The sequence below is a fragment of the Neofelis nebulosa genome, chromosome 2 (assembly GCF_028018385.1).
Source record: "Neofelis nebulosa isolate mNeoNeb1 chromosome 2, mNeoNeb1.pri, whole genome shotgun sequence".
In the NCBI taxonomy this organism is placed as follows: domain Eukaryota; kingdom Metazoa; phylum Chordata; class Mammalia; order Carnivora; family Felidae; genus Neofelis; species Neofelis nebulosa.
This window is the reverse complement of record NC_080783.1, coordinates 28,427,195-28,453,199: the sequence shown is the minus strand read 5'-3', so window position 1 is coordinate 28,453,199 and position 26,005 is coordinate 28,427,195. Positions and strand designations below refer to the sequence as shown.

The following is a 26,005-nucleotide window of genomic DNA, read 5'->3' as shown; positions in this document are numbered from 1 at the left end:
GGTATCTGGGTCAGAGAGTGGGATCGCAAAATCACTGAATGTGCACATCAACCCACCACCCCGAGCTGAGGCCCTGGGAGGGCTCTAACCAGGCTGGGCAGACCAGAGCCGGCCAGTTTCCTGGCTGCTTCTGAAACCTCTTGGTCCCAGGAAGACCCAGAAGACACCACTAGAAATCTCCCCTCCCCAGGTGAGTGCAGTCAGTGCTGGAAGGAACACACTAGCAGCAGACTGGAAATGAGAGAACGAGGTGAGGAGACTGAGGCCTCCTCATCCTCTGAGGGGCAGCCACGTATATCATTTATCCTCCTTTCACCAGATTCCATTTTTGCTGTCTGCACTGTTGTATGGTAGACAATTGTCTCCTCTTTTCTCCCTTGTTCCGAGCAGGGAGCTTCTAAAACACTTGGAATTTCCTGAGTAATGCAAGTGTCTTTATGATTCCTGAGCCCCTTGGGTCACAACTGACTTTATGCTAATGGGGTGACTCATGGTGGGCCATGAAACAGCTTCAGATGGAAGGTGGTCACCAGGACCAACCACATGATTAGAGGGTTTGGTCTTTTGAGCCAGCCTGACCTCTGGGGAAGGAATACGGGCTGGAGATTGAGTTCAATCACAAGGTCAATGATGCAATCAAGCATGCCTATGTAATGAAACCCCAATAAAAACTCTGGACACTGAAACTGTGGAACCTCCTGGTTGAAGAATATACTGGTGTGCTGGGAAGGTGACATGCCCCGATTCTAAGGGCAGAGAACACAGAGGCCCTGCATTTGGAACCTTCCCAGACCTTCCCTTCTGAGTGTCTTCATTTGGCTGTTCCTGATTTGTATCCTTTCTAATAAAACTGTAATTATGAGGATAGCACTGTCCTAAGTTGTGAGTTTTTCCAGCAAATTATTAATCTGAGAGGGTTGTGGGAACCCCCAAATTTGTAGCTAGCCAGCGAGAGTGTAGGTGGCCTGGGGACACCCTGAGTTCATGGCTGGCATCTGAGCTGCAGCAGTCTTGTGAAGGATCAAGCCCTTAACTCATGGGGTTTGTGCCAACCGTAGGCAGTCAGTGCCAGAACTGAACTGCAGCACAGCAGCTGGAGCTGAAACAGAACATATGCCTATGAGAGAAACTAATGGTGTGGTGCCCAGAGAAGGGGTGTGCACCCCGTGTTTGAGGAATCCTAGTCCTGCAAGGAGAAGGTCAACTAAGTTTGGAAACGTATACTTATACCTCTTATCAGAATAATAAAGGCTCTAAAAAGTTACATAGTCAAGAAGGATTTTCTTAAGTCCCTGGAAACCTTCAAGACCATAACTGGTTTTCCAAAAGGGTAAGTTTCAGGTCCATCATTTCTTAATATGGTTAAACAACCTAGATGACTGAGTAGAGAACATGTTAAATGTATCTGCTGATGACTCCAATCTAGGATTCCTAGAAAATATGGTGGAAGTGGGGAGGGAGGGCTCAAAACAGGGGACGATCAGAACAACTGAGTGCACATATGTACTGTGCACCAGATGCAGAGCTAGGGAGACAGCAATGAATGAGACAACACAGCCCTCACCATTATGGCATTTGCAGTAATACTGTAATGTGGAGAAGACAGGAGGAGACAAGTATTAAATAAACAATTACACAGACGACAGTATAATCTCAATTACAGCTGGTACTAAACCAGCATTACAGAGGAGGGAACTAAATAGGTCTTAAGTCAGTCTGAGGGGTTGGTTGGAGAAGGTGTCCTTGAGAAAGTAATGCTGAAGTAGTGACCTCAAGAAAGAGTTGGGGGTAAAAAAAAAGAAAGAAAGAAAGAGTTTAGGGTAGTGGAGATGGTGGTAATGTTCCAGAGAGAGGCGACTGCAAGTGTGAAGGCTCTGAGGCAGGTGGGAAGGAGCGGTACGTTTGAGGAACAGAGTAAAGTCAGTGTGGCTGAGACTTGGTGTGTGGGAGGAAGTGACAAGAAGAGTTGAAGGTAAAGAGGTGGGCGGGAGTCGAATTATGCACGGTCATCATAAGGATCCTGGTCTTCAAGCCAAAAGAAGTGGGAAGCCACCATAGGTCTGTAAAGAGAGGTCTACCAGGGTCAATCTGCATTTTAATATGATCACATTCACTATGGTTAAGACAAGATTGGGAAAGGTTAGGATGGAAGCAGGAAGACTGGTTGGGAGGCCACTGTAGTTGTCTCGGTGAAAGGTGAGCCTGCTGTTAGCAAAGAAATGAGGGAGGTAAAGGCTACCTTAAAATTCAAATACTAAATATACTTATGAAGTATAAAATAGAAACTAGGCAAAACATTAGGATGTATTAAAAAGGAAGCCAGAATATGAGTAAGGACTTGAACTAATCTCTTTCTTCATTCTTATTCACCACTAGGTAGAACCCTATTAGAACACCACGGTAGTTTCCAGAATGTAAGGAAGACATGCAAACCTGGAGATTATCAGCAGATTGACACCTCAGTGGTTAAAGTGTTGGACGTACATAGAAAAAACAGTTAAAAGAAATGTGCTTACGTAGCCTAGAGAAAACTATCATATGGCTTGATTCATTCACTAAGAACATAATGGGTTATGCCAGTGGTTTCTCAAACTTTGTATGTATGCAAATCAACTGGAAAGTTTGTTAAAATCTCCAGACCTGATCTCAGAGATCCTGACTTCAACAGGTCTAGGGAAGTGTCCAGCCTTGACCCCCCTCATTACTCTTGTGATTCTGGTGCAAATGGTGTTCTGGTCACTCTGAGAAGGCTGAGGTCCTGCCTTTGAAAAAGTCAGACACACATCATAGGCCTATGACAGGAGTCCAGGAGAGTGGAGGGGGTGAGGGTTATGGAGGAAGAATGCTCAATTCTACCTGGGGGATTAGAATAGGGCAGGGGTAGGGTAGTCAAGGAAGGCTTGTAAAGCAGTCTTTAAGGGAATAAAGGATCTTTCACACCCAGAAGTCTTCAACAAAGCATAATACAAAACTGTACCCAGAACACTGCCTTGTCACCCCTGATCTTGGGGCTCACTGCTTTGCAGGCCTGCTCCATTTTGTATCTGAAACATGCAAAGGAGTCTTATGCTCTTTCTTATTAATGTGATTTAATTAAAACACTTTCTGCGTTAATGTATTTCAAGGTATAAAGACTTGTATAAGCAATATGCTGTATACCTGAAATGAATATAACATTATATGTCAACTATATTCAATTAAAAAACAAAATAAAACTTGCATACAGTCACATTTTCTACTGCTAAAATTAACTTTTAGTTTGCCCCCACACCTTTTTCTGGAACTTTATATGGCCCATGTTTGTTGAATGAATGAATGATTGGATGAAAACAATATTGTAAGAAATAAATTGGTATTACTCAGTTACTAGATTTCCTTATCTAGGGATGAATATACTCATTTTACTTAAGTATGCCTTTGCTTTTAGGCAGTACAATGAATTTAGAAAACCTCTCAAATAGCTCTTATTTTGGAAGAGGCCATGAAAAGCTTACTTTTTCAAGGAACTTAGCTAGAAATTAAGGAGAATATTGACCTACCCCTAGGTAGGATACCCCCAGTCTATCCTAAAACCACACCTAGGCCAATTTCTCTCCCAATGAAATGTCAGTAAATAGAAACTATTAACTCAATGTAGAGTCCAACAGTACATTAACACTTACTTTAGAAGTTTAGCTGGAAATGAACACATGATGAGAACAATGTTAACCATAAAGGAAGCTACAAAAAGGGACAAGAACTTTCCAGACCAAAGTATAGCAACAAAGACTGGGAGAAATGAACAGCTTTTTAAAAAAAAAAAAAAAAAGATAGCACAGCTATGGTCTATGAAGTTCAGGAAGGTCTATCAAAAGATCCATATCTTCTGAAATTCAAAATGATTTTATTCTTCTGAAACATATCAAAGACCAACATGTGACTTCTATGATGAGATACCAGGAATAAATCAAAAAGCAAATTTATATCCTATAAAATCAAACAGCCTACTTATATAAAGTGATCAAATCTCTCTGAATTTTAGAGTGTGAAATAGTTCAAAACTCAAACTATATACCATTCTTTTTCTTCCATAGTCATATTACTACTTCAGTGTGTATCCGGATTCTTAATGCACATTTATTTTTATTTAAAATTATTTTCTAGACAGAAAAAATTAGACTGCAAAAAAGGATAAAAAGGCAAATTTATCCAATGATAAACATCAGAGTCAGGAAAAAGATTCCCAACTCCTGTCTTCTTAGTCAAGTGATATTTCTACTGGTTTAAAATACCTTCCTCAAAGGAAAAAGGTATTATTATTAAATGAAGTTTAAATGGAGGGACCACATTAATATAATTTTCTCTAATCTTCTATAGACAGCCAAAAAAAATCACAGAATAAGAGATAAAAGGGACCATATAGAGCAAGGCCATCCCCTCTAAAATATCCCAGACAGATGGAAGTGTTGGAAGGAAATTCAAAGACCTTTGAGTTCAACTGCATGCTATAATTACTCATTTGTCTGGCTTCCAGTTTTGAATTTCTGTGAGAGCAAATAATGGGATTACTCTGCTCATCAAACATAATGCTTAGAACATAGTAGGGCTTCCATAAACATTTGCAGAAGGGCTGAATTAATAAATCTCTTCATCTTGCAGATGAAAAAACTAGCTCAGACAAGTTAAGTGACTTGCCTGGAGGTCACAATTCCAGTTCTTTCAGTCTTATTTGTCAGGGCTCTTGACACTGTGCTGATTTTCACCCATGGCCATCAGATCTATCTTTGTAGTTAATTTTCTGAATATAAGCATGGGACTACCTATTTATCCCTACGAAAATCACATCTTTCTTTCTATTTTAGAGAGAAAGAGTGTTCGAGTGGGGGAGAGAGGCAGAGCGAGAGAGCGAGAGAGCGAGAGAGAGAGAGAGAGAGAATTCCAAGTAGGCTCCATGCTCAGCACAGAGCTGGACATGGGGCTCAATCCCACGACCCTGGGATAATGACCTGAGCTGAAATAAAGAGTCAAATGCTCAACCGATTGAGCCACCCAGGTGCCCCATATCACTTGTTTGGTCCATTTCTCTAGCTTGTGTTTCAGAATCTGGATTCTGTCATTCAACATATTAGTTGTCCAACATAGTTTTTTAATTTATTATTATTATTTTTATTTTTTTTAATTTACATCCAGGTTAGCATATAGTGCAACAATGATTTCAGGAGTAGATTTTCCTTAATGCCCCTTACTCATTTGGCCCGTCTTCCCTCCCACAACCCCTCCAGTAACCCTCTGTTTGTTCTCCATATTTAAGAGTCTCTTATGTTTTTGTCCCCCTCCCTGGTTTTATATTATTTTTGCTTCCCTCCCCTATGTTCATCTGTTTTATATCTTAAAGTCCTCATATGAGTGAAGTCATATGATCTTTGTCTTTGTCTAATTTCCCTTAGCATAATACCCTCTAGTTGTCCAATATAGTTTTATGAGAGTTCCAAATTTGATAAGTATGCCTGATATCTTTATCCAGATAATTACTGTCCTATGTAGACAAATAATAAAAGGAGTTAATCCTTATATAGCACTTACTATATGCCAGGCACTTTTCCAAGCCCTTTTACCTCATTTTATTCCTACTACAAACTTATGAGGTAGACGTGATTATTTTCTCACATCTGAGATTAAAAAATGGAGATGCAGGGGCGCCTGGGTGGCGCAGTCGGTTAAGCGTCCGACTTCAGCCAGGTCACGATCTCGCGGTCCGTGAGTTCGAGCCCCGCGTCAGGCTCTGGGCTGATGGCTCGGAGCCTGGAGCCTGTTTCCGATTCTGTGTCTCCCTCTCTCTCTGCCCCTCCCCCGTTCATGCTCTGTCTCTCTCTGTCCCAAAAATAAATAAAAAACATTAAAAAAAAAAATTAAAAAAAAAAAAATGGAGATGCAGAAAGGTTAAGTAATTATGTAGGGTCACATAGTAAGTAGCAAATCTGGAAACCCACTCTGATTCCAGAGTCGTTGATCCTAATTACTAAATGATGCTCATTCTCATTATTATCATGTACCTTACCAACAACATGGTAGGCTGAAAGGGATCCATTTGTCAACAATCCTTGTGTAAAGCTGCCAATCATTCACAAAATGGCATAACTATAATCTGTGAAAAACCCATGTTTTTCCATGTTGAGGATTTTGCCAAATGCTTTTCTTTTTTCCTTTCTTTTTTTTAAACGTTTATTTATTTATTTTGAGAGACATAGAGACAGTGCGAGTGGGGGAAGGGCAGAGAGAGAATCCCAAGCAGGCTCTGTGCTGCCACCACATGGGGCTCAAACTCATGAAACTGTGAGACCATGACCTGAGCTGAAACCAAGAGTCGGATGCTTAACAGACTGAGCCACTCAGGCGCCCCTCTTTTTTTTAACAGAACAAGTCTTTTGATTTTTTTTACTACTCAAAAAATCTTCACTTTTTTATTTAGCTTTCTGACTCTGTGCTTGCGCCTTCAACAATTCCATGATTTTCTGCTCCTCAAAAAGGAAAGCACACTTGATCCCGTCACAAACACACTTAGCTCACATGGAACCACCACAGGGCCTGTTGGCGTGTTTTTTTCGTTTTAGACAACCTCCTAACTCTAGGTCTCACAGCCTGAACTCCTCGAAGCCAGCCTGGGCACACACCACATGCAGATTTTGGTGCTTTCCCAACCTTCTTGGTATAAAGGTAAACCATTCTATTACCTGGGTTCGGGACAGCCTAGTTGTGTCAGAGGTTGTGTTGTGTATGTCAAACCTGACCATTCAGAATGCCTATGGGCACTGTCCCAGGAAAAAAAGAAAAAAAGCCCAAATGCTTGGGCATGGACCTGACCTGGCTGTCCAGTAATTCCTCATTTTCCTTTGTGCATCCTCAACCAGGGGATGAGTTGTGAGGGTCCAGACCATATCTTTGCTTCTCTTACTGAACCCATAACAAGAATTCAAGTTTTTTTAAAATTTATTTAATTATTTTGAGAGACAGAAAGAGAGAGCTCACATGAGTGGGAGGGGGCGGGGCAGAGAGAGAAAGTGGGAGAGAGAGAATCCTAAGCAGTCTCCCTGCAGTCAGCACAGAGCCAGATACCGGGCTCGATCCCACGAACCATGAGATCATGACCTGAGCAGAAATCAAGAGTCGGAGGCTCAACTGACTGAGCCACCAAGGCACCCCCCAAAATTCAAGTTTTATCTTTGATAGATGGGTAGTAAAAGCCAAGGAGACTTCCTGGAGTTTAATTCTATAGGAAATCTAAGGATGAATTTTAAAATGGGAAAGTGAGGGGCATCTGGGTGACTTAGCCCACACTGGGCTCCACGCTACCAGCGTGAAGCCTGCTTGGGATTCTCTCTCTCTCTCTCTCTCTCTCTCTCTCTCTCTCTCTCTGCCCTTCCCCCATATGAACATGCACTCACTCTCTCTCTCTCAAAATACACTTTAAAAAATAAAATAAAATGGGGAAGTGGGAAGAGACGCTACTTCAACTCTTTAGTTTTCAAATTCTCTACAACAGGGATTCTCTAGCATAGCCAGAAAGGGAGTGTGTCGAACTCCAAGCCAGTGGCCATGACAGCCTAGCCCCTTACCTCCCAGTCCCATTCTCCTGTTCACCCCCTATAAGCCCCATGGCCTCTTGGAGGGGATTCTATAAATCACTAAGGAGCACAGCCTGCCTATTACTCCTACTTGCATATCCCAAGGTACCTGGCAGAGCATGTATGTGGCGCGCAAGAGGGGTTTAATAAATGCTTGTTGAAATGAACCCACCACCAGAACTCCACTGAAAGATTTGCCTATCGGCAACCCTTTCATGGTCATATTAAAGGTTAGAAAAATAAAACTTAGCCCTTCAGGACACACACATATGAGACTTTTCCTCTGGGAGACAACAACTCAATACACTAAAAAGAAGACAACACAAGATAAAAAGGCAACAACAAACTAAGAAAAATTCTCTTTTATCCAAGCTCTTTATATGTTTGGAGGGGAATATCTAAGTTTTTCTTTATTACCTTATTCTCCTCCAATTGGCTACCTTCCTATTCCTTAACTCAAATAAATCTTCACCTTATTATCATCATTCCTAGCAAGTGGGACACAAATTTGAAAACAGTACTAAAGATAGGAATTGGAGATATCAAGGAAAGTCAATTCTTTTTATTTCTGTCCCTCTTTTCCTTAGCAGATCTTGCACTTTGGCTACTAGAGGATCCCCTAATTTTTCACATGAGAATCAAAACAGATTTTGGCTATGCTAAAAGTTTTTTTCCCCTTCAAGAGCATAATATACAACTTCCCTTGTTAAAAACCCACATATCTTTCTTTACCTAGACTCACATGCATAATCAACTCCCAAATTCAATTTCTCTTTTTCTTAAGAATTGCTATTCTGCATGATTTATGCTAAGGCCAGTAAGTAACTACCCCAACTCAGAAATGTTGCTTACTTCCAGACTGGCAGCTATTTAATGAATAATTAACCACTCCATACTTTCTATCAGGGATGCTTGTATTACCAGGGTAAAGGTATACTTTATGTCTAAACGATGTCATAAAATAGGCCTTTGCCAGAAAGACGCCCTCATTTATCAGACGAAATGCCTTGTGGTATTAACAAGGTCGATACTGTTTGTTTAATATATTTTGCTTTCATAGGGGCTTGAAATGATTTGTTTTTGCAGCTGTAACGGAGTTAAATTAGGGATTTAGCTTCTGCTCAGCTAGTTGAGCATATATAACCAGGGGCTATTAATTATCTGCCTAGAGGCCTTTAGTCCTCTTCCCACTGCTTCCAGCGTCCTGGGGGGACGGAGTTACGCCCCCAGCAGCCAGATTCCACCCTCAAATAACCAATCCCGGCTTCTCAGGAACTGGGGAGAGACGAAATCATTCAAATGGTTATTTCTTACTCCACAGCCGCCCTCACCCCAACATGTAAATGTTATTAGTGGGTAAATTTTTTTCAAAGTTGAGTAAGGAATTTAAGAGAAAAATCTTAGTTCAAAGACTAGTTTCAGACATCCATCCTCACAAATGAGAAAATAACAACAAGAAAAAACTTCTGTGACCCTGAAGTACTAATAATCAGCCCCTTTCTCCTTTTCACTCTTCTCACACTGCTGTTCTGTCTTAAACGGAGCAGGGGGAGAGGAGGAAGTTTGCTCCAAAGATAAACTTGTCAAAAGCCTGCACTACAATTCTCATTCCTCTCTACCTGTTTGTATCCTCTGGGAGCAGCCACCGAAAAGCTCTGGAGAAAAAAGGCAAGGGGAGAGAAGGGGCCAGAAGGGGCGAGAAGGGGTGGGGGCAAAGAAAAACTAGAGTGCAATTCAAACAAAAATGAAATCACACACACACACACACACACACACACACACTCGCTCAGACACACAAAGAGAGAGAAAAAGTGCTCCCCCCACCTAGGTCCTAACAACATACTTCTTTATCAGAGGTTCATTGTCAATCAATTAGCCGAGGCAGCAGGGGTCTGTGAGGTAGGGGCACCCAGGGAAACAATGGGCGGCCCTGTTGTATTACTATTTAATCACTTTTGCTAAATAAATAGAGCAGCCCCGAGGTGCTGTCATGTCAAGGGAATTTATAACAAAAAAAAAAAAAAAAAAAAACTTCATCTTTTCCTTGGTCATTCCTTTTTTCCCTTCAGGACAAGAGAGGGTTATTACTGTAGCCTTAAGTTCCATCTTTGTGTTTCTTGCCTTTGATTCCCACTCGGACCCTGCCACTTTCTGGCACTAATTTGTCAGGCTGAACAAAGAGAGGATTTGTACCTCCTGTAAGGTCTCAATTAGGAATGGCTTCTGCTGTATTATGTGCCATTCAGAGAGGACACAATGCCGGTAATTACAGGAATTTGCACTAAATGGCTGAAGAATTCACAGCAAAACTTTTCCCCCCCTTGGGCTTACTCCTCCCAAGGGCTGGGGGTGAAAAAAGGAAAGCAAAAGCTCTTAATGCCAGAGAGATGTAATTACCAACAGCAGTCCCAAGAGGTTAAACAGCAGCCGAAGGAGTAAAACCATAAAACTGACTGTGTGGAAAGGGTGGAGGGGATCCCCTCGGCTCACTGTTTTTCTTGCTGTGTCTTCTGTTAACGTTTTTCAGCTTCAGTTCAGAATCAGGAACACTGTCCCATGGTGGCCATCTGATATCACTCCCAGATTATAAAGCAGGGACAGAAGAAAGGGTTTAGTGGCAGCGGCACCTAACACAAGGCCCTGGGCCCTTTTCTTACAGTGCTCAGTTGGTAGGTTTCCTGACTGCTGGGAAATTACAGGAAAAATAGCTGTATGTAGTCCACATATCTTCTGAGGGGAAACAGGTATGTGCCCATGTCTAATTCCTGAAGAAAACAGGACTGCTGCCTTATGATCGGATTTATACAGCATTTTGTGAACAACCTAATTTAGAACCACTTATAGCTACATACTTCATAAATATTTTAATAAGCCGCATAATCATTTGTTTTAGCATTAATATTTTAATACCACAGACGCCTCATTGCCAAACCAAACTTCGAATCCCAACCAGATTCTTCGCTGAAGAATCGCACCTCATTTTCTTCCACAGAGGTTTTTCTGAAAAGTTGTACTAAAGCAGCACCAAATGAAATGTTCTGAAATCCCACTTTCACCGTATGCTCCTCTGCTCAGGAACCTTCTGGGACTTCAGGGTCAAGTATTAAGTTCAACCCTATCAAACTCCTTTTGTGGGTCAAAAATGACTGGAGAGCTGCAATTTCATATAGTTCTACTTGAGACCACCCCTGGCCATTCTCTGATCCAGTGTGTGGGCCTCACTTCTCTAGCTCTCGTCACAGCTGCCGTGTGCCCTTCATGATGTAATTCTCGGATTAACGTCCGCCTCCCCTGGAGGACTGCAAGTTCCACGAGGGCAAGGAGCACAGCTGCTTTCTTAGAGCAAAGACTCCTCCATGTGCACCTGAGTTTTTGGCACATGGGAAAAAACTTGGCACACGGTAAGTGGTAGGATGAATGAAAGAGCTTCATTTTCAAAGGCATGTTTTTGGGAAGAAAAAATGCAAGTGCAAAGGCCCTGAAGGCAAGAATGACCAAGGTAGGTTCCAGAACAACAAGACGACCACCGTGACTGGGGCTTCCTAGAATGAGGCAGCCGTGGAGCTGAGAGGAAGCCATGGAACAAACCACACATAATCAAATACAACTATAAAAAGTTCAAGCACATGTTAAGAGATACAAAGTTATACGCATAAGCATGTATTTTCAAAACCATAACCTCAGGCATTTGGGGATGGTCATGGTCCATTTTCTCTGCAGGGGCTCTTTAAGTTTCCAAAAAGGATATCAAAAATTCTTCACCTACAGAAAGAATTTAATGAAATAAGGCCAACTGCACTAATCTGTAGATTTAAAGCCAACATTTGTAGCTCGGCTGGATTGCAACCGAATGACATCACAATAAAGAGCTACTCCGTGCAACTGTCCACTTCTAAAGTTTTTTCATCAAAAGTATTTAACGGGGAATAATAAATAAATCCTCAAAAAAATATTTAAGGGGCGCCTGGGTGGCGCAGTCGGTTAAGCGTCCGACTTCAGCCAGGTCACGATCTCGCGGTCCGTGAGTTCGAGCCCCGCGTCAGGCTCTGGGCTGATGGCTCGGAGCCTGGAGCCTGTTTCCGATTCTGTGTCTCCCTCTCTCTCTGCCCCTCCCCCGTTCATGCTCTGTCTCTCTCTGTCCCAAAAATAAATAAATAAATAAATAAATAAATAAACGTTGAAAAAAAAATTAAAAAAAAATATTTAAGGGGGTAGGGACTAAGTGGACATAAAAACTTATATTCTAAAGAGAGTCATTAGAACCATGCAATATTCTGAATTAGCTTCTCCTTAAAATAATAGATAATGCCAAGTTCAACTAAAAACAACTTAATGGACATTTTGCCATTTTAGAAGATAAACATACTATGCAACCAGCTTTTTCACCGAATGCATATCTTTACAAGGATGAAACATTAGGGGACACAAGTACTAAATGAATAGACGGCTGGTTTAGATTAATTGTGTTTGTGAGAAACAGATCAATTTTTAAAGTTCCATCTGATATAATAATCTTTAATATAATGAACAGCCTCCCAAGAAATTTAAAAAACATTCAGAGGTTTGCTTAACGAGTTTTAGCCTTTTTCTTTTGAGACTCTGCCCCCTACAGGAGATGAAGTATTCCTACCTGGGGTAGGAAACCAGTATTGCATATTGGAATTAGGGAAAATGAAAAGCAAGCTGGTAAACCATGTGTACCACAAAGCAACTGAACGTAGCATTTTCCGATTGAAGGGGCACTGAAAGGAAATAAAAATTGCTACTTTGGAATCGACCATACTGCACAAATTAGGATTGACTTCTCTCCACCCCAAATTAGAACCGCCCCCCCCGCCCCCCCGCCGTGCCTTATTAGACCTCCCAACCAAAGCACGAAGGTAAGAGCTAAGCAGGGCAAATGAGTTTTCAGATTACATTTCTCTTGCCTCCTGGATTCCCTATTACCACCCATCCTCAACCTGTTCTCCAACCAGGCCAAACAGTGAGGACATTTAGACAGCACAGGGAGACATCTTAAAACACAGAACCTAAGTAAAGCAGCTGCCAAAAAGTTCTGTCCCTGACCGTTCGGTAATCCTTCCCCTGTTCTTTTCTACTTAGTTTCCTTCTCCCTGCCTCTTCTACTCACCCTTTTTTGTCTTCTTCCCATTTTCATTTCTCCAACTGCTAGATGTGATGGACCTGCTGCATGCTACCTGTACCTGTGTTTCTCCTTCCTCTGAGTGCTAGAAACACAGCTAATGAAGTCCAGAACGCGGGCAGTGCACCCTCCGTCAGGAAGCAAACTTATGAGAGAAAGGTGGACTAGGGGTCAACTAGGTGACAATCCCTGTGTAACCCTTGAGACTTTTCTTTCCCCTTTTACTAGAAAGTTTTCCAACTCAGCAATTCCAGTCCCTACCTTGAGAACTAGGCTCAGCTATTCTCCTTGATTCTAATAACACAACAGATTTGTTGACCCTATCAGCAATCCAAAGCCACAGAAGTGTATCATGATTCCAGAATGTTCCCAGAATCAGTATCAATAAGTTATTGTTGAGTGACTGAATGTTGAAATATAACGCATGCACTAATAAGACACTAAAATGTCAGTAATTTCTACAACCTATGGTAAAGCCAGTGGCCCCCTATTTCAAAACCATCTTGCAAAAGTAGCTGACTGACTTCACACAAGGTCATTCACACCTGCAGATACATGCACATCACCTAGTGCGGCTTCCTTACCGGCTCAGTGTTTCTGGTCTCTCCTACCCAACCCCGTGAGTTTCTGCTCCACAGTTACAGAGCCCCTCTAGAGAAAGCAGGGATGATTCACTTAATCCCCTCGTTAGGTACATTATTTTTCAACAGAAAAGGGAATCATCACAACTAACCTAAATTCAAATTTTCCCTGTGCCACCACTATTTGGCTTTCAATGCAGGAACAAGCAAAAATTGAAAATTTGGTCTTGGCTGCTGGTGAGTGTCCCATTCACTTTTAAATAACATACTTCAATCTGACACACTTGAATTAAAATCTTCCAAATCAGGTTTCCAATTAGATTACCTTCATGGTAAATTTACCTTAAGGAAAATTTCTTGTCCCAAATTGTGGGGTTTAGTGAAAGGGAAATAATTTGATTTAGTTTCTAGTAGATACATAGATTTGGTTTAGGGAAGATTTTATTCTGTCTAGTTTACTCTTCAGGGGAAAGTGAAAGGGATGAGAAGTAGGAGAGAGAAGCAGTAATAGGGTTTTAAGAAATAACAGATAATTGGCCTTCAACTCTACTTTGTGTCTCACCCTTCCATAGCAGTTTCAGAAGCCCTGGGCTTCCCCAGGATGAGGCACAGGCCCATCATGACTCAGAGGTCATCTGCTGAATCATCATCTACCCTGCTGTTAGTCACCTCCAGATTTTCTGTCAGGGCTGACTTTAGATTCTTCCTTAACAGGATTTGACAAGGTCATGATCAATGACAGTTGCTGGCTATAGACGGGTTTTTTTTGTTTGTTTTTTTGTTTGTTTGTTTGTTTGTTTGTTTTTGTTGTTTTTTTTTTTCAGTAAGAAGTGTCAGCAGTCAGCTTTTGGGTCTGAATATCTCTTGTGAGACAATTTGTGACATCCACATTCCCAGTGACCTTTATTTAAAAAGACAGAGGAAATGGAATCACAGCAGAGGCAAGAAGCCTAGATTCTAGTCTGGTTATGCTTCGGCTAAGTCATTTGGACTCAGCGGCGTATAGCCTATCTCCTTCTACTGACTTCACCAGCATGGCATGAAGATAGACAGACGTTTTGCGGTAGGAAACTCCTTGAAGGAGAGATGCTTTTCAAACAAGAGGTACATGTGACTAGCCCATCGAGGGGATTTTTACAGTGAATTCCAATTGCAGGATTCAGGTTGTTCTTTAGGGAGCTTTAGACTAAAAATTTGCTTCATACCTGCACATTTGAAACTCTGAGCGGTGAGTCCTCGTTCCAGAGACAAGGTTGTCAGAATGCTGAGGAAGCTGGTGGTCACAGACTGACGCTTGTTCTTCCTGAGTTCATGCCTGCCCATCTGATCCTTGGGTCTGCTCCTCAGGGTGACCTGCAGGTTCTGCTCTGAACTCCTCGCCACATTGGCCGCTGTTTTCAGAGCCTCCATCCACTCCTCAGCCCTCTGCCGGGTCTCTGCACGGAGGCGGAGGACATCTTGGGGGAAAATGACTTGAAAGCAAGAGTCACAGTCATCTAGGTTGTCCATCTGGACAGCCAGACACACGTCCACATTGTAGCTTAGCAGGGGATCCTCGTCTAGCTTGCCGGGATGGAAAGCCATAAGGTAGGCCCTGCTCAGCACAAAAGTAAATGCCTTCCAGTTGTTTTGGACGGTTAGCCTGTACAGTGTCCCTGATTTGATGATGTTTTGGTATTGTTTGGGGCTCTCCAAGACAGGTGATGGCGCGAGCAGCTCACTGGGTTTCTTCTGTAAACAATGGTTCTGTGTACAGTCAGCGTGGTGACCAAGTCCTGGGGAGTTTGCCAGCTCATCCTGCCTTCCCACGTAACCAGGCACCGCGGCGTGCACGACTTCCCATAGCTTCTGCCCCCAGTCCAAAGCCTCCCACGGTGACTCTGCCTTTAACTGGAGCTGAGTGTTATCATATAGAACAGTATCCACCAGCCTGGCCTCAAGGTTGCCCAACACGGAAATGCTCTGGAAGTGTGAAAGCTGGCAGGTGGCATAGAGGGCTTGATTGCCACTGCTGTCTAGGCTGTAGAAGGATAAGTTGTAGGGTGAGAGTTCTGCGTAACAGCTCTGCCAGTAACTGTCATGGTCCTTCCTGATCTCCAGGTACCCCTTCTTCAGAATATTTGGGAATGCTTGCTTGTGTTCTAGAAAGGAAAAACAAAAGAAGCCATGTATTAATTCATTGATATGAATGAACTCAAGGAGACGATAAGGCAGGTGTAAGAGACCAGAGATCAGGGAATGACATCCTTCTGGTTCAAACTAAACACAGTAGAGGTAGTACAATTCCAAGACAGTACAATTCACAAGATGTAATTGGGGGGGAATCTCAGGTCCACAATAGCCTACCTAGGGTGGAATTATGAGCATAAGATTAAGTATTGGTGGGGGGGGGGGTCTGCAATGTCAGTGTGACATGCGGAGGTCTGTGTGGAAAACTGTGACTCTCCCCCACGGGTCCATGAAATAATTGGCACTTCACCAGGATTTCATGTTTTCTAGGTAATAGTCTACAGAAAACCAAATACATGAGAGCGAATATTCCTCCCATCTCTTGACCTAACTCCTTGCTAATACACATTATTTGGGTTTTAGTAAAGCCAGGAACCGCCCATGGAAAGGACAGAGCATGAAGTATGCTTCTCATAAACTCCTGTTTCTCAGATACCCCTGTTAGTCTTCAAGGCCAGTTCATGAGCCTTCTGTCTTGTAACCAGTTCCCCGGGCTGGACTCAACCAGCCCATGTTTTAGGTCTCTGCTTAGATAGCAGTTCTCTCTCACCTCTGAGCCTGACTGTGCTTATACTGTTACCGCCTGCTTACAGTGCTCCTTCCTACTGCTTCCACTAGCTACCACACACTTACCCTTCACTTAGCCATCCTGTCTTCCAGGAACAGACCCTGTCCCGATTCCCCAACCCCTCATCTGCACACAGGCGCGCGCGCGCGCGCACACACACACACACACACACACACACCCCGGGTCAGTATCAGGTATCCCTATTATTCCTCTTTGATGGACTCTTGTCAGGCTGTATTATAATAGTTTATTAAAATTTTTGAACAAATACAATTTTGAAGTTTTTAAAAAAAGTCTGTCCTCCCCATTGGACTATAAGCTCCACTGAGGAAAGAGGAGAGGTCTGTCTTTTCATCCTTTTTTTACAACACAGAATACAATGCCTACTACATAGCAGGCTCTTAGAAAGTACTTATTAGATGAGAAATAAAGCTTGTAGCACAACGCCCAGCATATAGTAGATATAATTCCTTTCTCTTCCCCTGTTTCACAAGTTTATCTGGTTGTGCCATCTTTAATCAACGATTAGCTGCAATGTATACAAGTTTAGTACTTTAATAGAAGGCAACTGTGACTTGGGAGACTTCCTGATATTTTTATCAGGCATGCAAATGACATCCATGCAAGAGGCAGCACTCTTCCCCGACAGAGATTCTCATTTCTGAGATGTTTCTAAATCTCTTGCTGATACACATTGGAGACAGTCATAAACTAATGAAGTCATTCCCTAAAGAAGACAAATCACACTTCCAAAGGGCATGATTTCTGATCTTGGCTGAAGGGAAAAAATAAAAAGTAAAGAAATAAACCCAACACAGATCCAGATCTTAAAACAGCAAACCAAAAAAGAAAAGGAGAGAAATAAGGCAGAGAAAAGCCAATTTTACCTGCTTTACATCTCTGGTCCTGACATTCATTAGTATTTCTGTGATAACTCAAAAGCCATTAATTTCTTGCAACCCACACTAATCCCTTTGTAGAGAGAGATAACGGATGCCTATTCTCAGTTATCTATCTTTTTGGATAATGTAATAAGGGAGGCAGTGCTGTTAGAGACACTGCTGCTACCTCTCCCCCACTCATTTCCATCAAGCGCTGATGGTAGTTCGAGCTTTTCCATAATAAGACTCGTAACCATGTGTTCCTCCACCCCCATCTGTCCTGTGACCCAGTGGCTCAGCTATGCATCCCTGAGCAAAATAAAACCATCTTTCCTGCTTTTAGCTAGGACATTTTCTCTCCTTTTCTTTCCTTCCTGAGAGCTTTTTACAACAGCTAGCATGAATTAGAAATTCTGCTTTAGGGGCGCCTTGGTGGCTCCGTCGGTTAAGTGTCTGACTTCAGCTCAGGTCATGATCTCACGGTCTTTGAGTTGGAGCCCCATGTCGGACTCTGTGCTGACAGCTCGGAGCCTGGAGCTTGCTTCGGATTCTGAGTCTCCCTCCCTCTCTGCCCCTCCCCCATTCATGCTCTGTCTCTCTCTGTCTCAAAAATAAATAAACATAAAAAAAAAAAAAAAAAAAAAGAAGAAAGAAATTCTGCTTTAATTGGGCCCAAGTCAGCAGCAAACCTGACTAAAATCTCACCTCTTTCTGACTTGGGTGGACTGGATGGGAAATCCTTCCCGGGAATTTCCAAAGTCCCCTCACCTTCTTGATGCAGAGTAAGGGTAAAGAATTCATTGTATTTCCAGACTTTTCCCCCCACCTGTCTCAGCCCTCTTTAAATAGGTACATTAAACGGAGACAGAAAAGACTGGTGTTGGTCACAGGAAATGGTCCATCCTTATAGGCTGCAGTTTGTAGCGTTAATTTCTTGAGAAAGAAAAATCAAGAAGAAGAGAGCAAATGTGATCAGGAAACTATCCTCTGGGGTGCGTATTCCACTCCGGAGGGCCTGTTTATATCAGACCTTACCAATATTTCTTGTGTGAAGTGTTAATTTTCTTTGAGTTGTAGAGGGCCAGAGAACTACCATTTCTCTTTAATCTCTAATAATTGCTACTTTCTATTTCTATCTGAAGTTTATTTTTAATATTTGTGCTACTGACAAATCAGAAGGTATATATTTAAATCTGAGCTTTCATTAACTTATAGTTCAACTTTTATTTCCCCAGACTGTATCATTTCAACTCATTTAATTAACCTCACACACATTATTGTAAAGTGTTCAATTTCACAAATGAATAATATCTATCTTAACTAAAATCATAAATGATTCAGATGGGACCGCTGACAATGATTATAACCATTTCCTCAGTAAAACAGGAAAGGATGATCAAAATGAATCACTGGACCCAAAAATTTCATACTGAAACCATGAGAGTAATTCCTTGTGAAAAAGGGAGAGAAAAACAAAAACCAAAACCCAAACCCAGAACCCTTCCTTTCCCCCTTGCTTTCCACTTTGGGGCATGAAGAGCCAGTTCAGTTCCTCTAGTGAAGACCCCTTCTTCCTCTTCTCGTCCGGTAATGTGCAGTGGTTTAAGGACAAAGATTGCTATTTACTGAAGAGGAAGAAGGGAATTTTCCACACAATGCACCTGATTCACTTCGGTACCGCCAACGTACCAGAGTTCCTCTTTTGCTATTATTTCCTCTATCTGTTCTCAAAAAAGTTTCCGTTCTCATGGCCACCACCTTAATTAAGGTTTGTTTGGGTGTTTCTTTAATACCGTGGTATAACTGACATACGACATCATATTAGTTTCGGGTGTACAACGTAATGATTCGATATTTGCATATATTGTGAATTGATCACCACGGTAAGTCCAGTTAAGATCCGTCAGCATACCTCGTTACAAAACATTTTTTTCTTGTGATGAGAACTTTTGAGATTTATTCTCTTAGCAACTTTCAAACATGCAGTGCAGTGTTATTAACTATAGCTGCCATGCTGTACCTTCCAGCCCCATGACTTTTTTATTTTACAACTGGAAAGTTGTACCTTTAAGACCTAATCAAGGTCCTAAATGAGCTCACACCTCTCGTCCGCCTTCCCCCCGGCCATCTCCCACACTGTCACCAGGGCCACTCAGCCCTTCCTGTGCCCCCTTCTCAGCCCAAAACCATTCACAGATTTCCTGGTGCTACACAGTAAAGTTCAAACTCCTTAAAACATTTGATTATGGAAAATTTCAAACACACTTGAAAGCATGTAGAAAACTAAAATAAACAACCACGGACCTATCCCTCAGCTTCAAACATCAAGTTTCTGCTATTCTTCTTTTCATATCCCCCACCCCCTCCAGCTCTGGCTTTTTATTGTGTTTTATTTTGGTTTTTTGGCTGGAATATTTGAAAGGAAATTGCTTAAAGTTTATCATTTCTACTGTAAATACTTCAGTGGTATCTCTAATCTAACAGATAAAACTTTAATACACACACACACACACACACACACACACCATTTTCACACCCAACAACATGAATAATTCCTCATCTAATACCTACTCTGTATTTAATTTTCCCAGATTGTCTCAAAAAATTTCTTTATATGGATGGTTTGTTCAACTGAGGCTCACACACTGATTTGGTTGATACATGTTTTAAATCTCTTTAAATCTATAACAGTTCTCTTTTTCTCCTTTTTTTTTTTTTTTTTATGCCACGTACTTATTGAAGAAATTAGTTCATTTGTCCTGTAGAACTTCTCACATCCTGGACTTGGTGTATCCTCACAGTATTGTTTAAATGTTCCTCCGTTTCCCATGTTTTCTGTCAACTGCTGTTTAGACCTTGAGGTTCATTTAGTTTTTTGGTTTTTTTTTTGGCAAGAATATGTCACAGGTGGCTGTCCCACTTCTAAGGATATTAGGATGGATCAGGAGGTTCAGAAGATGTTAGCCTGATCCCTCTGTTATGACTTTCCTCAGTGAGCTTTCACATGATGCAGGCACTTTTCTCCACTCCTTCATATTTCAGCCAGGTGACCCGATGTTGTTTCTACAACTTGCCCCTCCCAACCTTCGTGCATGTTCTCCCACTGACCTCCCTGCCTACATCTCCCCTTGCCTCTGCTTGTCCGTTCTTTCCTCCCACGTGAGGGCCGGTACAAAAATCTCACCTATTCCTGAAGACCTTCATCCCCTCTAGTTGAAAACAACTGTCTTCCTCTGAGCCTCCAAGGCTCTATGGCTGCACTACTCTGATGACTCAGGTTTCAGATGCTATTTCACATTTGTCACATATGCACTACATTATTTAATAAAATTATTGAAAAAATCAGAAAGAAATGTAAAAAGCAACAACAAAAAGTTTCTGCCTCCATAACCCAGCACCCACAATCCTCCTGCCCAGACTGTATGCGATTTGGTATGAAGCCCTTAGACATGATATATATGTAATAATAATATAAATAATAATTATAGGTATATTATATTTGCTTATATAATTATGAAATGGTTATGTGCTTTCATTTTGGTTACTTTATGCAATTCTATCTTTTTTTTACGTTTATTTATTTATTTTTTAAGACAGAGAGTAAGAACACAGTCAGGGGAGGGGCAGAGAGAGAGGGTGAGAGAGAGAGAATCCCAGGCAGCCTTTGCATTGACAGCGCAGAGCCCGACGTGGGGCTGGACGCGGGGCTCGGACCCATGAACCATGAGATCGTGACCTGAGCCGAAACCCAGAGTTGGACACTCAACCAAGTGAGCCACCCAAGGGCCGCTGAAATTTTATCTTTTTAAAAACCCCCATACCCCAGATTACAATAAATGAAAGAAACGTTTAGGTAATCTGGTTTCCTGAGAAAATCTGGACTGCCTGAGTCCGCACAATGAATGAAGTCACAAGAATACGATTCCAAAGGTCAGACCATGGTTGCAGTGAGAGACAAAGAGCAACATTGTAATGTTTTCAAAGAACTCAAAAACCCGATGTAGTGCCAATATTCCAAATCAAAGTTATTTAGGCAAATTTTAAGGAAATATTTAAGTTCTTACAACAAGATCAATAAATGTGGAAGAAAGCCAAAGTGGAGTGTGAATGGAGAGTACCCAGAATCCTTCAGAATAACACTAAGACAAACCTAAAAGGATTGCCTTTCAAAATTGGGCAGATATATTACATTTCTTTTGTAGTGGAATGGCTAGGGAGCTCTTTTGGGTCTTAAAAATGAACATGAATACCATTCATGGGGGTTCCACCCTCATGACCTATGCACCTATCAAAGGCCATGTCTCCTAATATCATCACTTCAGGAGATAGGAGTTCAACATATGAATTTGGGGAGTGACACAAATATTCAGACCGTAGCACCAAACAGAGACTCATGTTGCTTACTTTCTATCCTATCTTTCATCCTGACAATTTATTCTTTTATTCATTTCGGTGAATCCCACACATAACCCCCAGAACAATTTTTCCACACCTCTTTTACTCTTCCCAAACACCTAATCCCACTGCCTCATTCTTTGTGCACTGCAGGAGCTCCTTCATATATACTATGCTTGGCTTCGTGTTGGCATTACACTAATCAAGGTCTTGCACAATTGCTACAGAAGAGTACGGTGGTTAAGGCCACAGGTGCTAGAGCCAAAAAGCCTAAGTTGAAATCATAATTCTGCCCTTCCTGGCTGTGTGACCATGGGACAATTACTTAACCTGAGTCCCAGTTTTGTCATCTTTAAGATGGGCTATAATAAGAGCACCTACCTCATTGTCCTGCTGTGAGAAAGAAATGAGTAGCTCTTAGAACAGTGCCTGATACATGGTGAGTATTTAATACTTGTTTCCTATTTTAGCCGTCCAGTCTCAAAGGAAGAGTCTTCTTGTCTCGCTGTTAAAGATAAGCCTTCCACCTCTACTCGGTCCCTAATCCCTTCCCACTTCTTCAGACTCTTCTCCTCTAACTAACATTGTAATATTATCCCTCCACTAATGTCTTTTCCTCCTGTCTTCCAATATTCTGAGGACTATATCTACTAAAAAAGCATTCACAGGGCGCCTGGGTGGCTCAGTCGGTTAAGCGTCCAACTTCAGCTCAGGTCATGATCTTGCAGTTTGTAAGTATAAGCCCCGTGTCGAGATCTGTGCTGACAGCTCGGAGCCTGGAGCCTGCTTTGAATTCTGGGTCTCCCTCTCTCTCTCTGCCCCTCCCCTGCTCATACTCTGTCTTTCTCCATCTCTCAAAAATAAAAAAATGTTTTTAAAAAATTAAAAAAAAAAAAGCATTCACTTGATCCTACCTTTCGTATGGCTCAATCTGCCTCTTTCCTTCAGACTTCAAATTCTTACAATGTGTATACCTCCTTCCTGTTCCACACAATCTGGTCTCTGATTATTAACCTGACTTCATCTCACATCATCTCACATCCCTTTCTCTCATTTCAGCCACACCCTTTTATGTTCTTTAAATAAGTTGAGTGTATTGTAGCCTCGGGAACTCTGAGGTTGTTAAATCCCCCATTTGTAACTTCTCTACCCCGCCCCACTAACTTACGTGCCTCCCTCAGTTTTTCCTCTCAAGATGCCATCATCAGTGAGGCCAGCCTTTACCAGTTTATGGAGCCCCCTCTCTATCTTACACCTCGCTTTATTTCACTCAAAGAACTCTCTCATTTTCCTTGAGGGCAGGGACCTGCATATCTCTCGCACTCCTGTATACTCAGTGGCTGGCTCCATAAATATTTGTGAATGTATGTAAAAAGGAATCTACTAGAATCTGTGGAGACACCAAATAATTCAGACACAGAACCTGTCAACAGATCTATGGCCCAGTTACAGCCCTTCTTTTTCTTTTCACAAGAAAAGTTCTTGGTTCTTTTCAGACCAGAGAGGGGCTGTGTCTTATACATTTGAAATATGCTCCACAGGCATGAGGACTGGCAGAGCCTTCTAGTTGGTTTCAATCCCTTCCTTTCTTTCCATCTACCAATCCATTCTATATACTGGGGGCCTGTGGGGAACCAATAAATAGCATCCCCTTCATCACCCAAGTTTTAAACCAACTGAGATTGACGGACATTGTCAGACATGTGGAGATCAAAACATCAGCCAGTTGGGAGGACGCAGCTTAGGGTCGTCCTACCAAACTGAGCCCTAGGATTATACAGACTTACCTCTGAGTCACAAGCAGCACTGATCACTACAAGCTTCCCCTCTTGGGGGACTGCCTATGAAAGGCTGATGGGTGGAGGAGCAGGTTTGGAGGAACAGACCAGAATCAGTGCTTCCTATGAGAGAGGCTGAATTATACACACCTAGTTCCTCTCCTAAATTTACCCATAAATTGCTCCTCCCTAGGGGTGGACTGTGCAAAGGTAGGGAGAGAGGCCAAAAACGTTAGTCTGATATCCCTTTACATACACATGAAAGCTACAGGAGGGGAGGTTTCCGGCTTCCTACCCCCACTACCCTGCAGCCCTGTCAACTTACTGACTTTTTATAAAATACCCTTTTAATCTTGACTTGCAAGTAATTTTCAAATGCTTCTTTGCTAAACATATCACATTAAGTCTAGTTGTTTGGCTTTGCAGTCCTCCATGACCTTGGACTACAACTCTCAAAAATGGAGCTCTGTCCTGGCTTAGTCTCCTGGCCATCCCACACACATGCTGTGTTCACCTCCACCTTGGTTTTGGGTTCACCCCTCTATGCTCAGCTGAAGCATCCTTTCCTCAATGAAGATTTCTCTGATATTCTAGATTATAATCACATCTCTCTCTTTTTTTAATATTCCTAATTAACAAAACACAGTTTTCCAAGTCTATTTGTTTCATGTTATAGTACTCAACTGTGTTTAAGTCAGAAACTAGGGAGAAATGTTTTCAGTAATTTTAGGTCTTTGTACTCCTCATTGCAGGCACACAGGAGAAGTGACATTAATAGGATCCACATCAGTCAGGACACTGCCACTGTCCATAGCAAAGAATATGAAGAGAATGATACCACAGGAACCAGAGAGGGGCTGTGTCTTATACATTTGAAATATGCTCCACAAGCCAACACTTAGTGATAGCTCACAGATACTTGTTAACAAACTAATTCTGGTAGAAATGAAGTAGACTCAAGTAATGTCTTTTCTGAGAGCTACTTTGGAGACCTTTCTTCATGGGTAAAGGAGTCTATCCCATTTGCTCTTCCTTCATAATAAACTTAGGGAAAAAGATGTATTATCTGTGCAGACTCTAGCAGAAAGAGACCTGTAACATATCTGGCTACATATTCACTAGACAGACATAGCAACTTTGGGATCTTCTCCATCTAACTTCTTTGCTATGGGCAACAGTGATAGAGCATTAGTCCATGCAGTCCTGGTCAATTTCACTTCTAAGTGTGAATTTAGAGATCTAAGTGTGAACTTAGGTCACAGACCCAACTTCGTAAATGCCGAGGCTTTCTGCCTTCTGTGACAAGGGTAATCCCTAGTCTTTAAGAACCTTGTGACCCACAAAGAAATGGAAAAGCATTCCAGGCTCATGGATGGGGAGAACAAACACTGTCCAAATGTCTATACTACCCAAAGCAATCTACACATTTAATGTAATCTCTATCAAAATACCACCAGCATTTTTCACAGAGCTAGAACAAACAGTCCTAAAATTTGGATGGACCCCAAATAGCCAAAGTTATACTGAAAAAGAAAAACAAAACTGAAGGCATCACAATTCCATATTTCAAGCTATATTACAAAGTTGTAGTCATCAAGACTGTATGGTACAGGCACAAAAACAGACACATAGATCAGTGAAACAGAACAGAAAACCCAGAAAGGGACCCACATCTTTATGGTCAACTAATCTTCAACAAAGCAGGAAGAATATCCCAATGGAAAAAAGATAGTCATGCAGGAGAATGAAACTGGACCACTTTCTTACACCATACACAAAAATAAATTCAAAATGGATGAAAGACCTAAATGTAAGGCAGGAACCATCAAAATCCTAGAGAACACAGGTAGCAACCTCTTCGACCTCAGCCAGAGAAACTTCTTATGAGACATGTCGCTGAAGGCAAGGGAAGCAAAAGCAAACATGAACTATTGGGACTTCATCAAGATAAAAAGCTTCTGCACAGTGAAGGAAACAATCAGTAAGACTAAAAGGCAGCCTACAGAATGGGAGAAGGTATCTGCAAATAATATATCTGACAAAGGGTTAGTATCCAAAATCTAGAAGAATTTATCAAACTCAACACCCAAAAACAAACAACCCAGTTAAGAAATGGGCAGAAGACATGAATAGACACTTTCCCAAAGAAGACATCCAGATGGCTAACAGACACATGAAAAGATGCTCAATATCACTCATCATCACGAAAATACAATTCAAAACCATGGTAAGATACCACTTATACCTGTCAGGATAGCTAAAATTAACAACACAAGAAACAACGAATGTTGGCGAGGATGTGGAGAAAGGGGAATCCTCTTGCACTGCTGGTGGGAATGCAAATTGGTGCAGCCACTCTGGACAAACAGTATGGAGGTTCCTCAAAAAGTTAAAAACAGAACTATTCTATGACCCAGAAATTACACTATTAGGTATTTACCCAAAGGATACAAAATTACAGATTCAAAGAGGTACATGCACCCCAATGTTTATAGCAGCATTATCAAAAATAGCCAAATTATGGAGAGAATCTAACTGTCCATCCACTGATGAATGGATAAAGAAGATGATGTGATATATATATATATATATCATATATATATATATGATATATATATATATATACCACATATATATGGTGGAATATTACTCATTTATCAAAAAGAATGAAATCTCGCCATTTTCAACGACATGGATGGAGCTCGAACGTATTATGCTAAGTGAAATAAGTCCATCAGAGAAAGACAAATACCATATGATTTCACTCATATGTGGAATTTAAGAAACATATAGATGAATATATGTGAACAGGGTGGAGAGAAGAGAGTG

At 41.6% G+C, this 26,005-nt stretch overlaps 1 protein-coding gene across 14 annotated transcripts in view; it reads right to left on the bottom strand.

Annotated features, from left to right (window-relative positions):
- Positions 1 to 26,005, bottom strand: part of PLEKHM3 (pleckstrin homology domain containing M3) — a 199,590-nt gene that overhangs the window by 138,719 nt on the left and 34,866 nt on the right. For all 14 annotated transcript variants that reach the window (XR_009255797.1, XR_009255803.1, XR_009255800.1 and 11 more), the window contains one exon: positions 14,531 to 15,466. Coding sequence is in view for 11 of the 14 variants with exons in the window: in XM_058707215.1 (XP_058563198.1) it covers positions 14,531 to 15,466 (936 nt within the window). In the remaining 3 variants the exon portion in view is untranslated. The remainder of the gene's footprint in view (positions 1 to 14,530; positions 15,467 to 26,005) is intronic.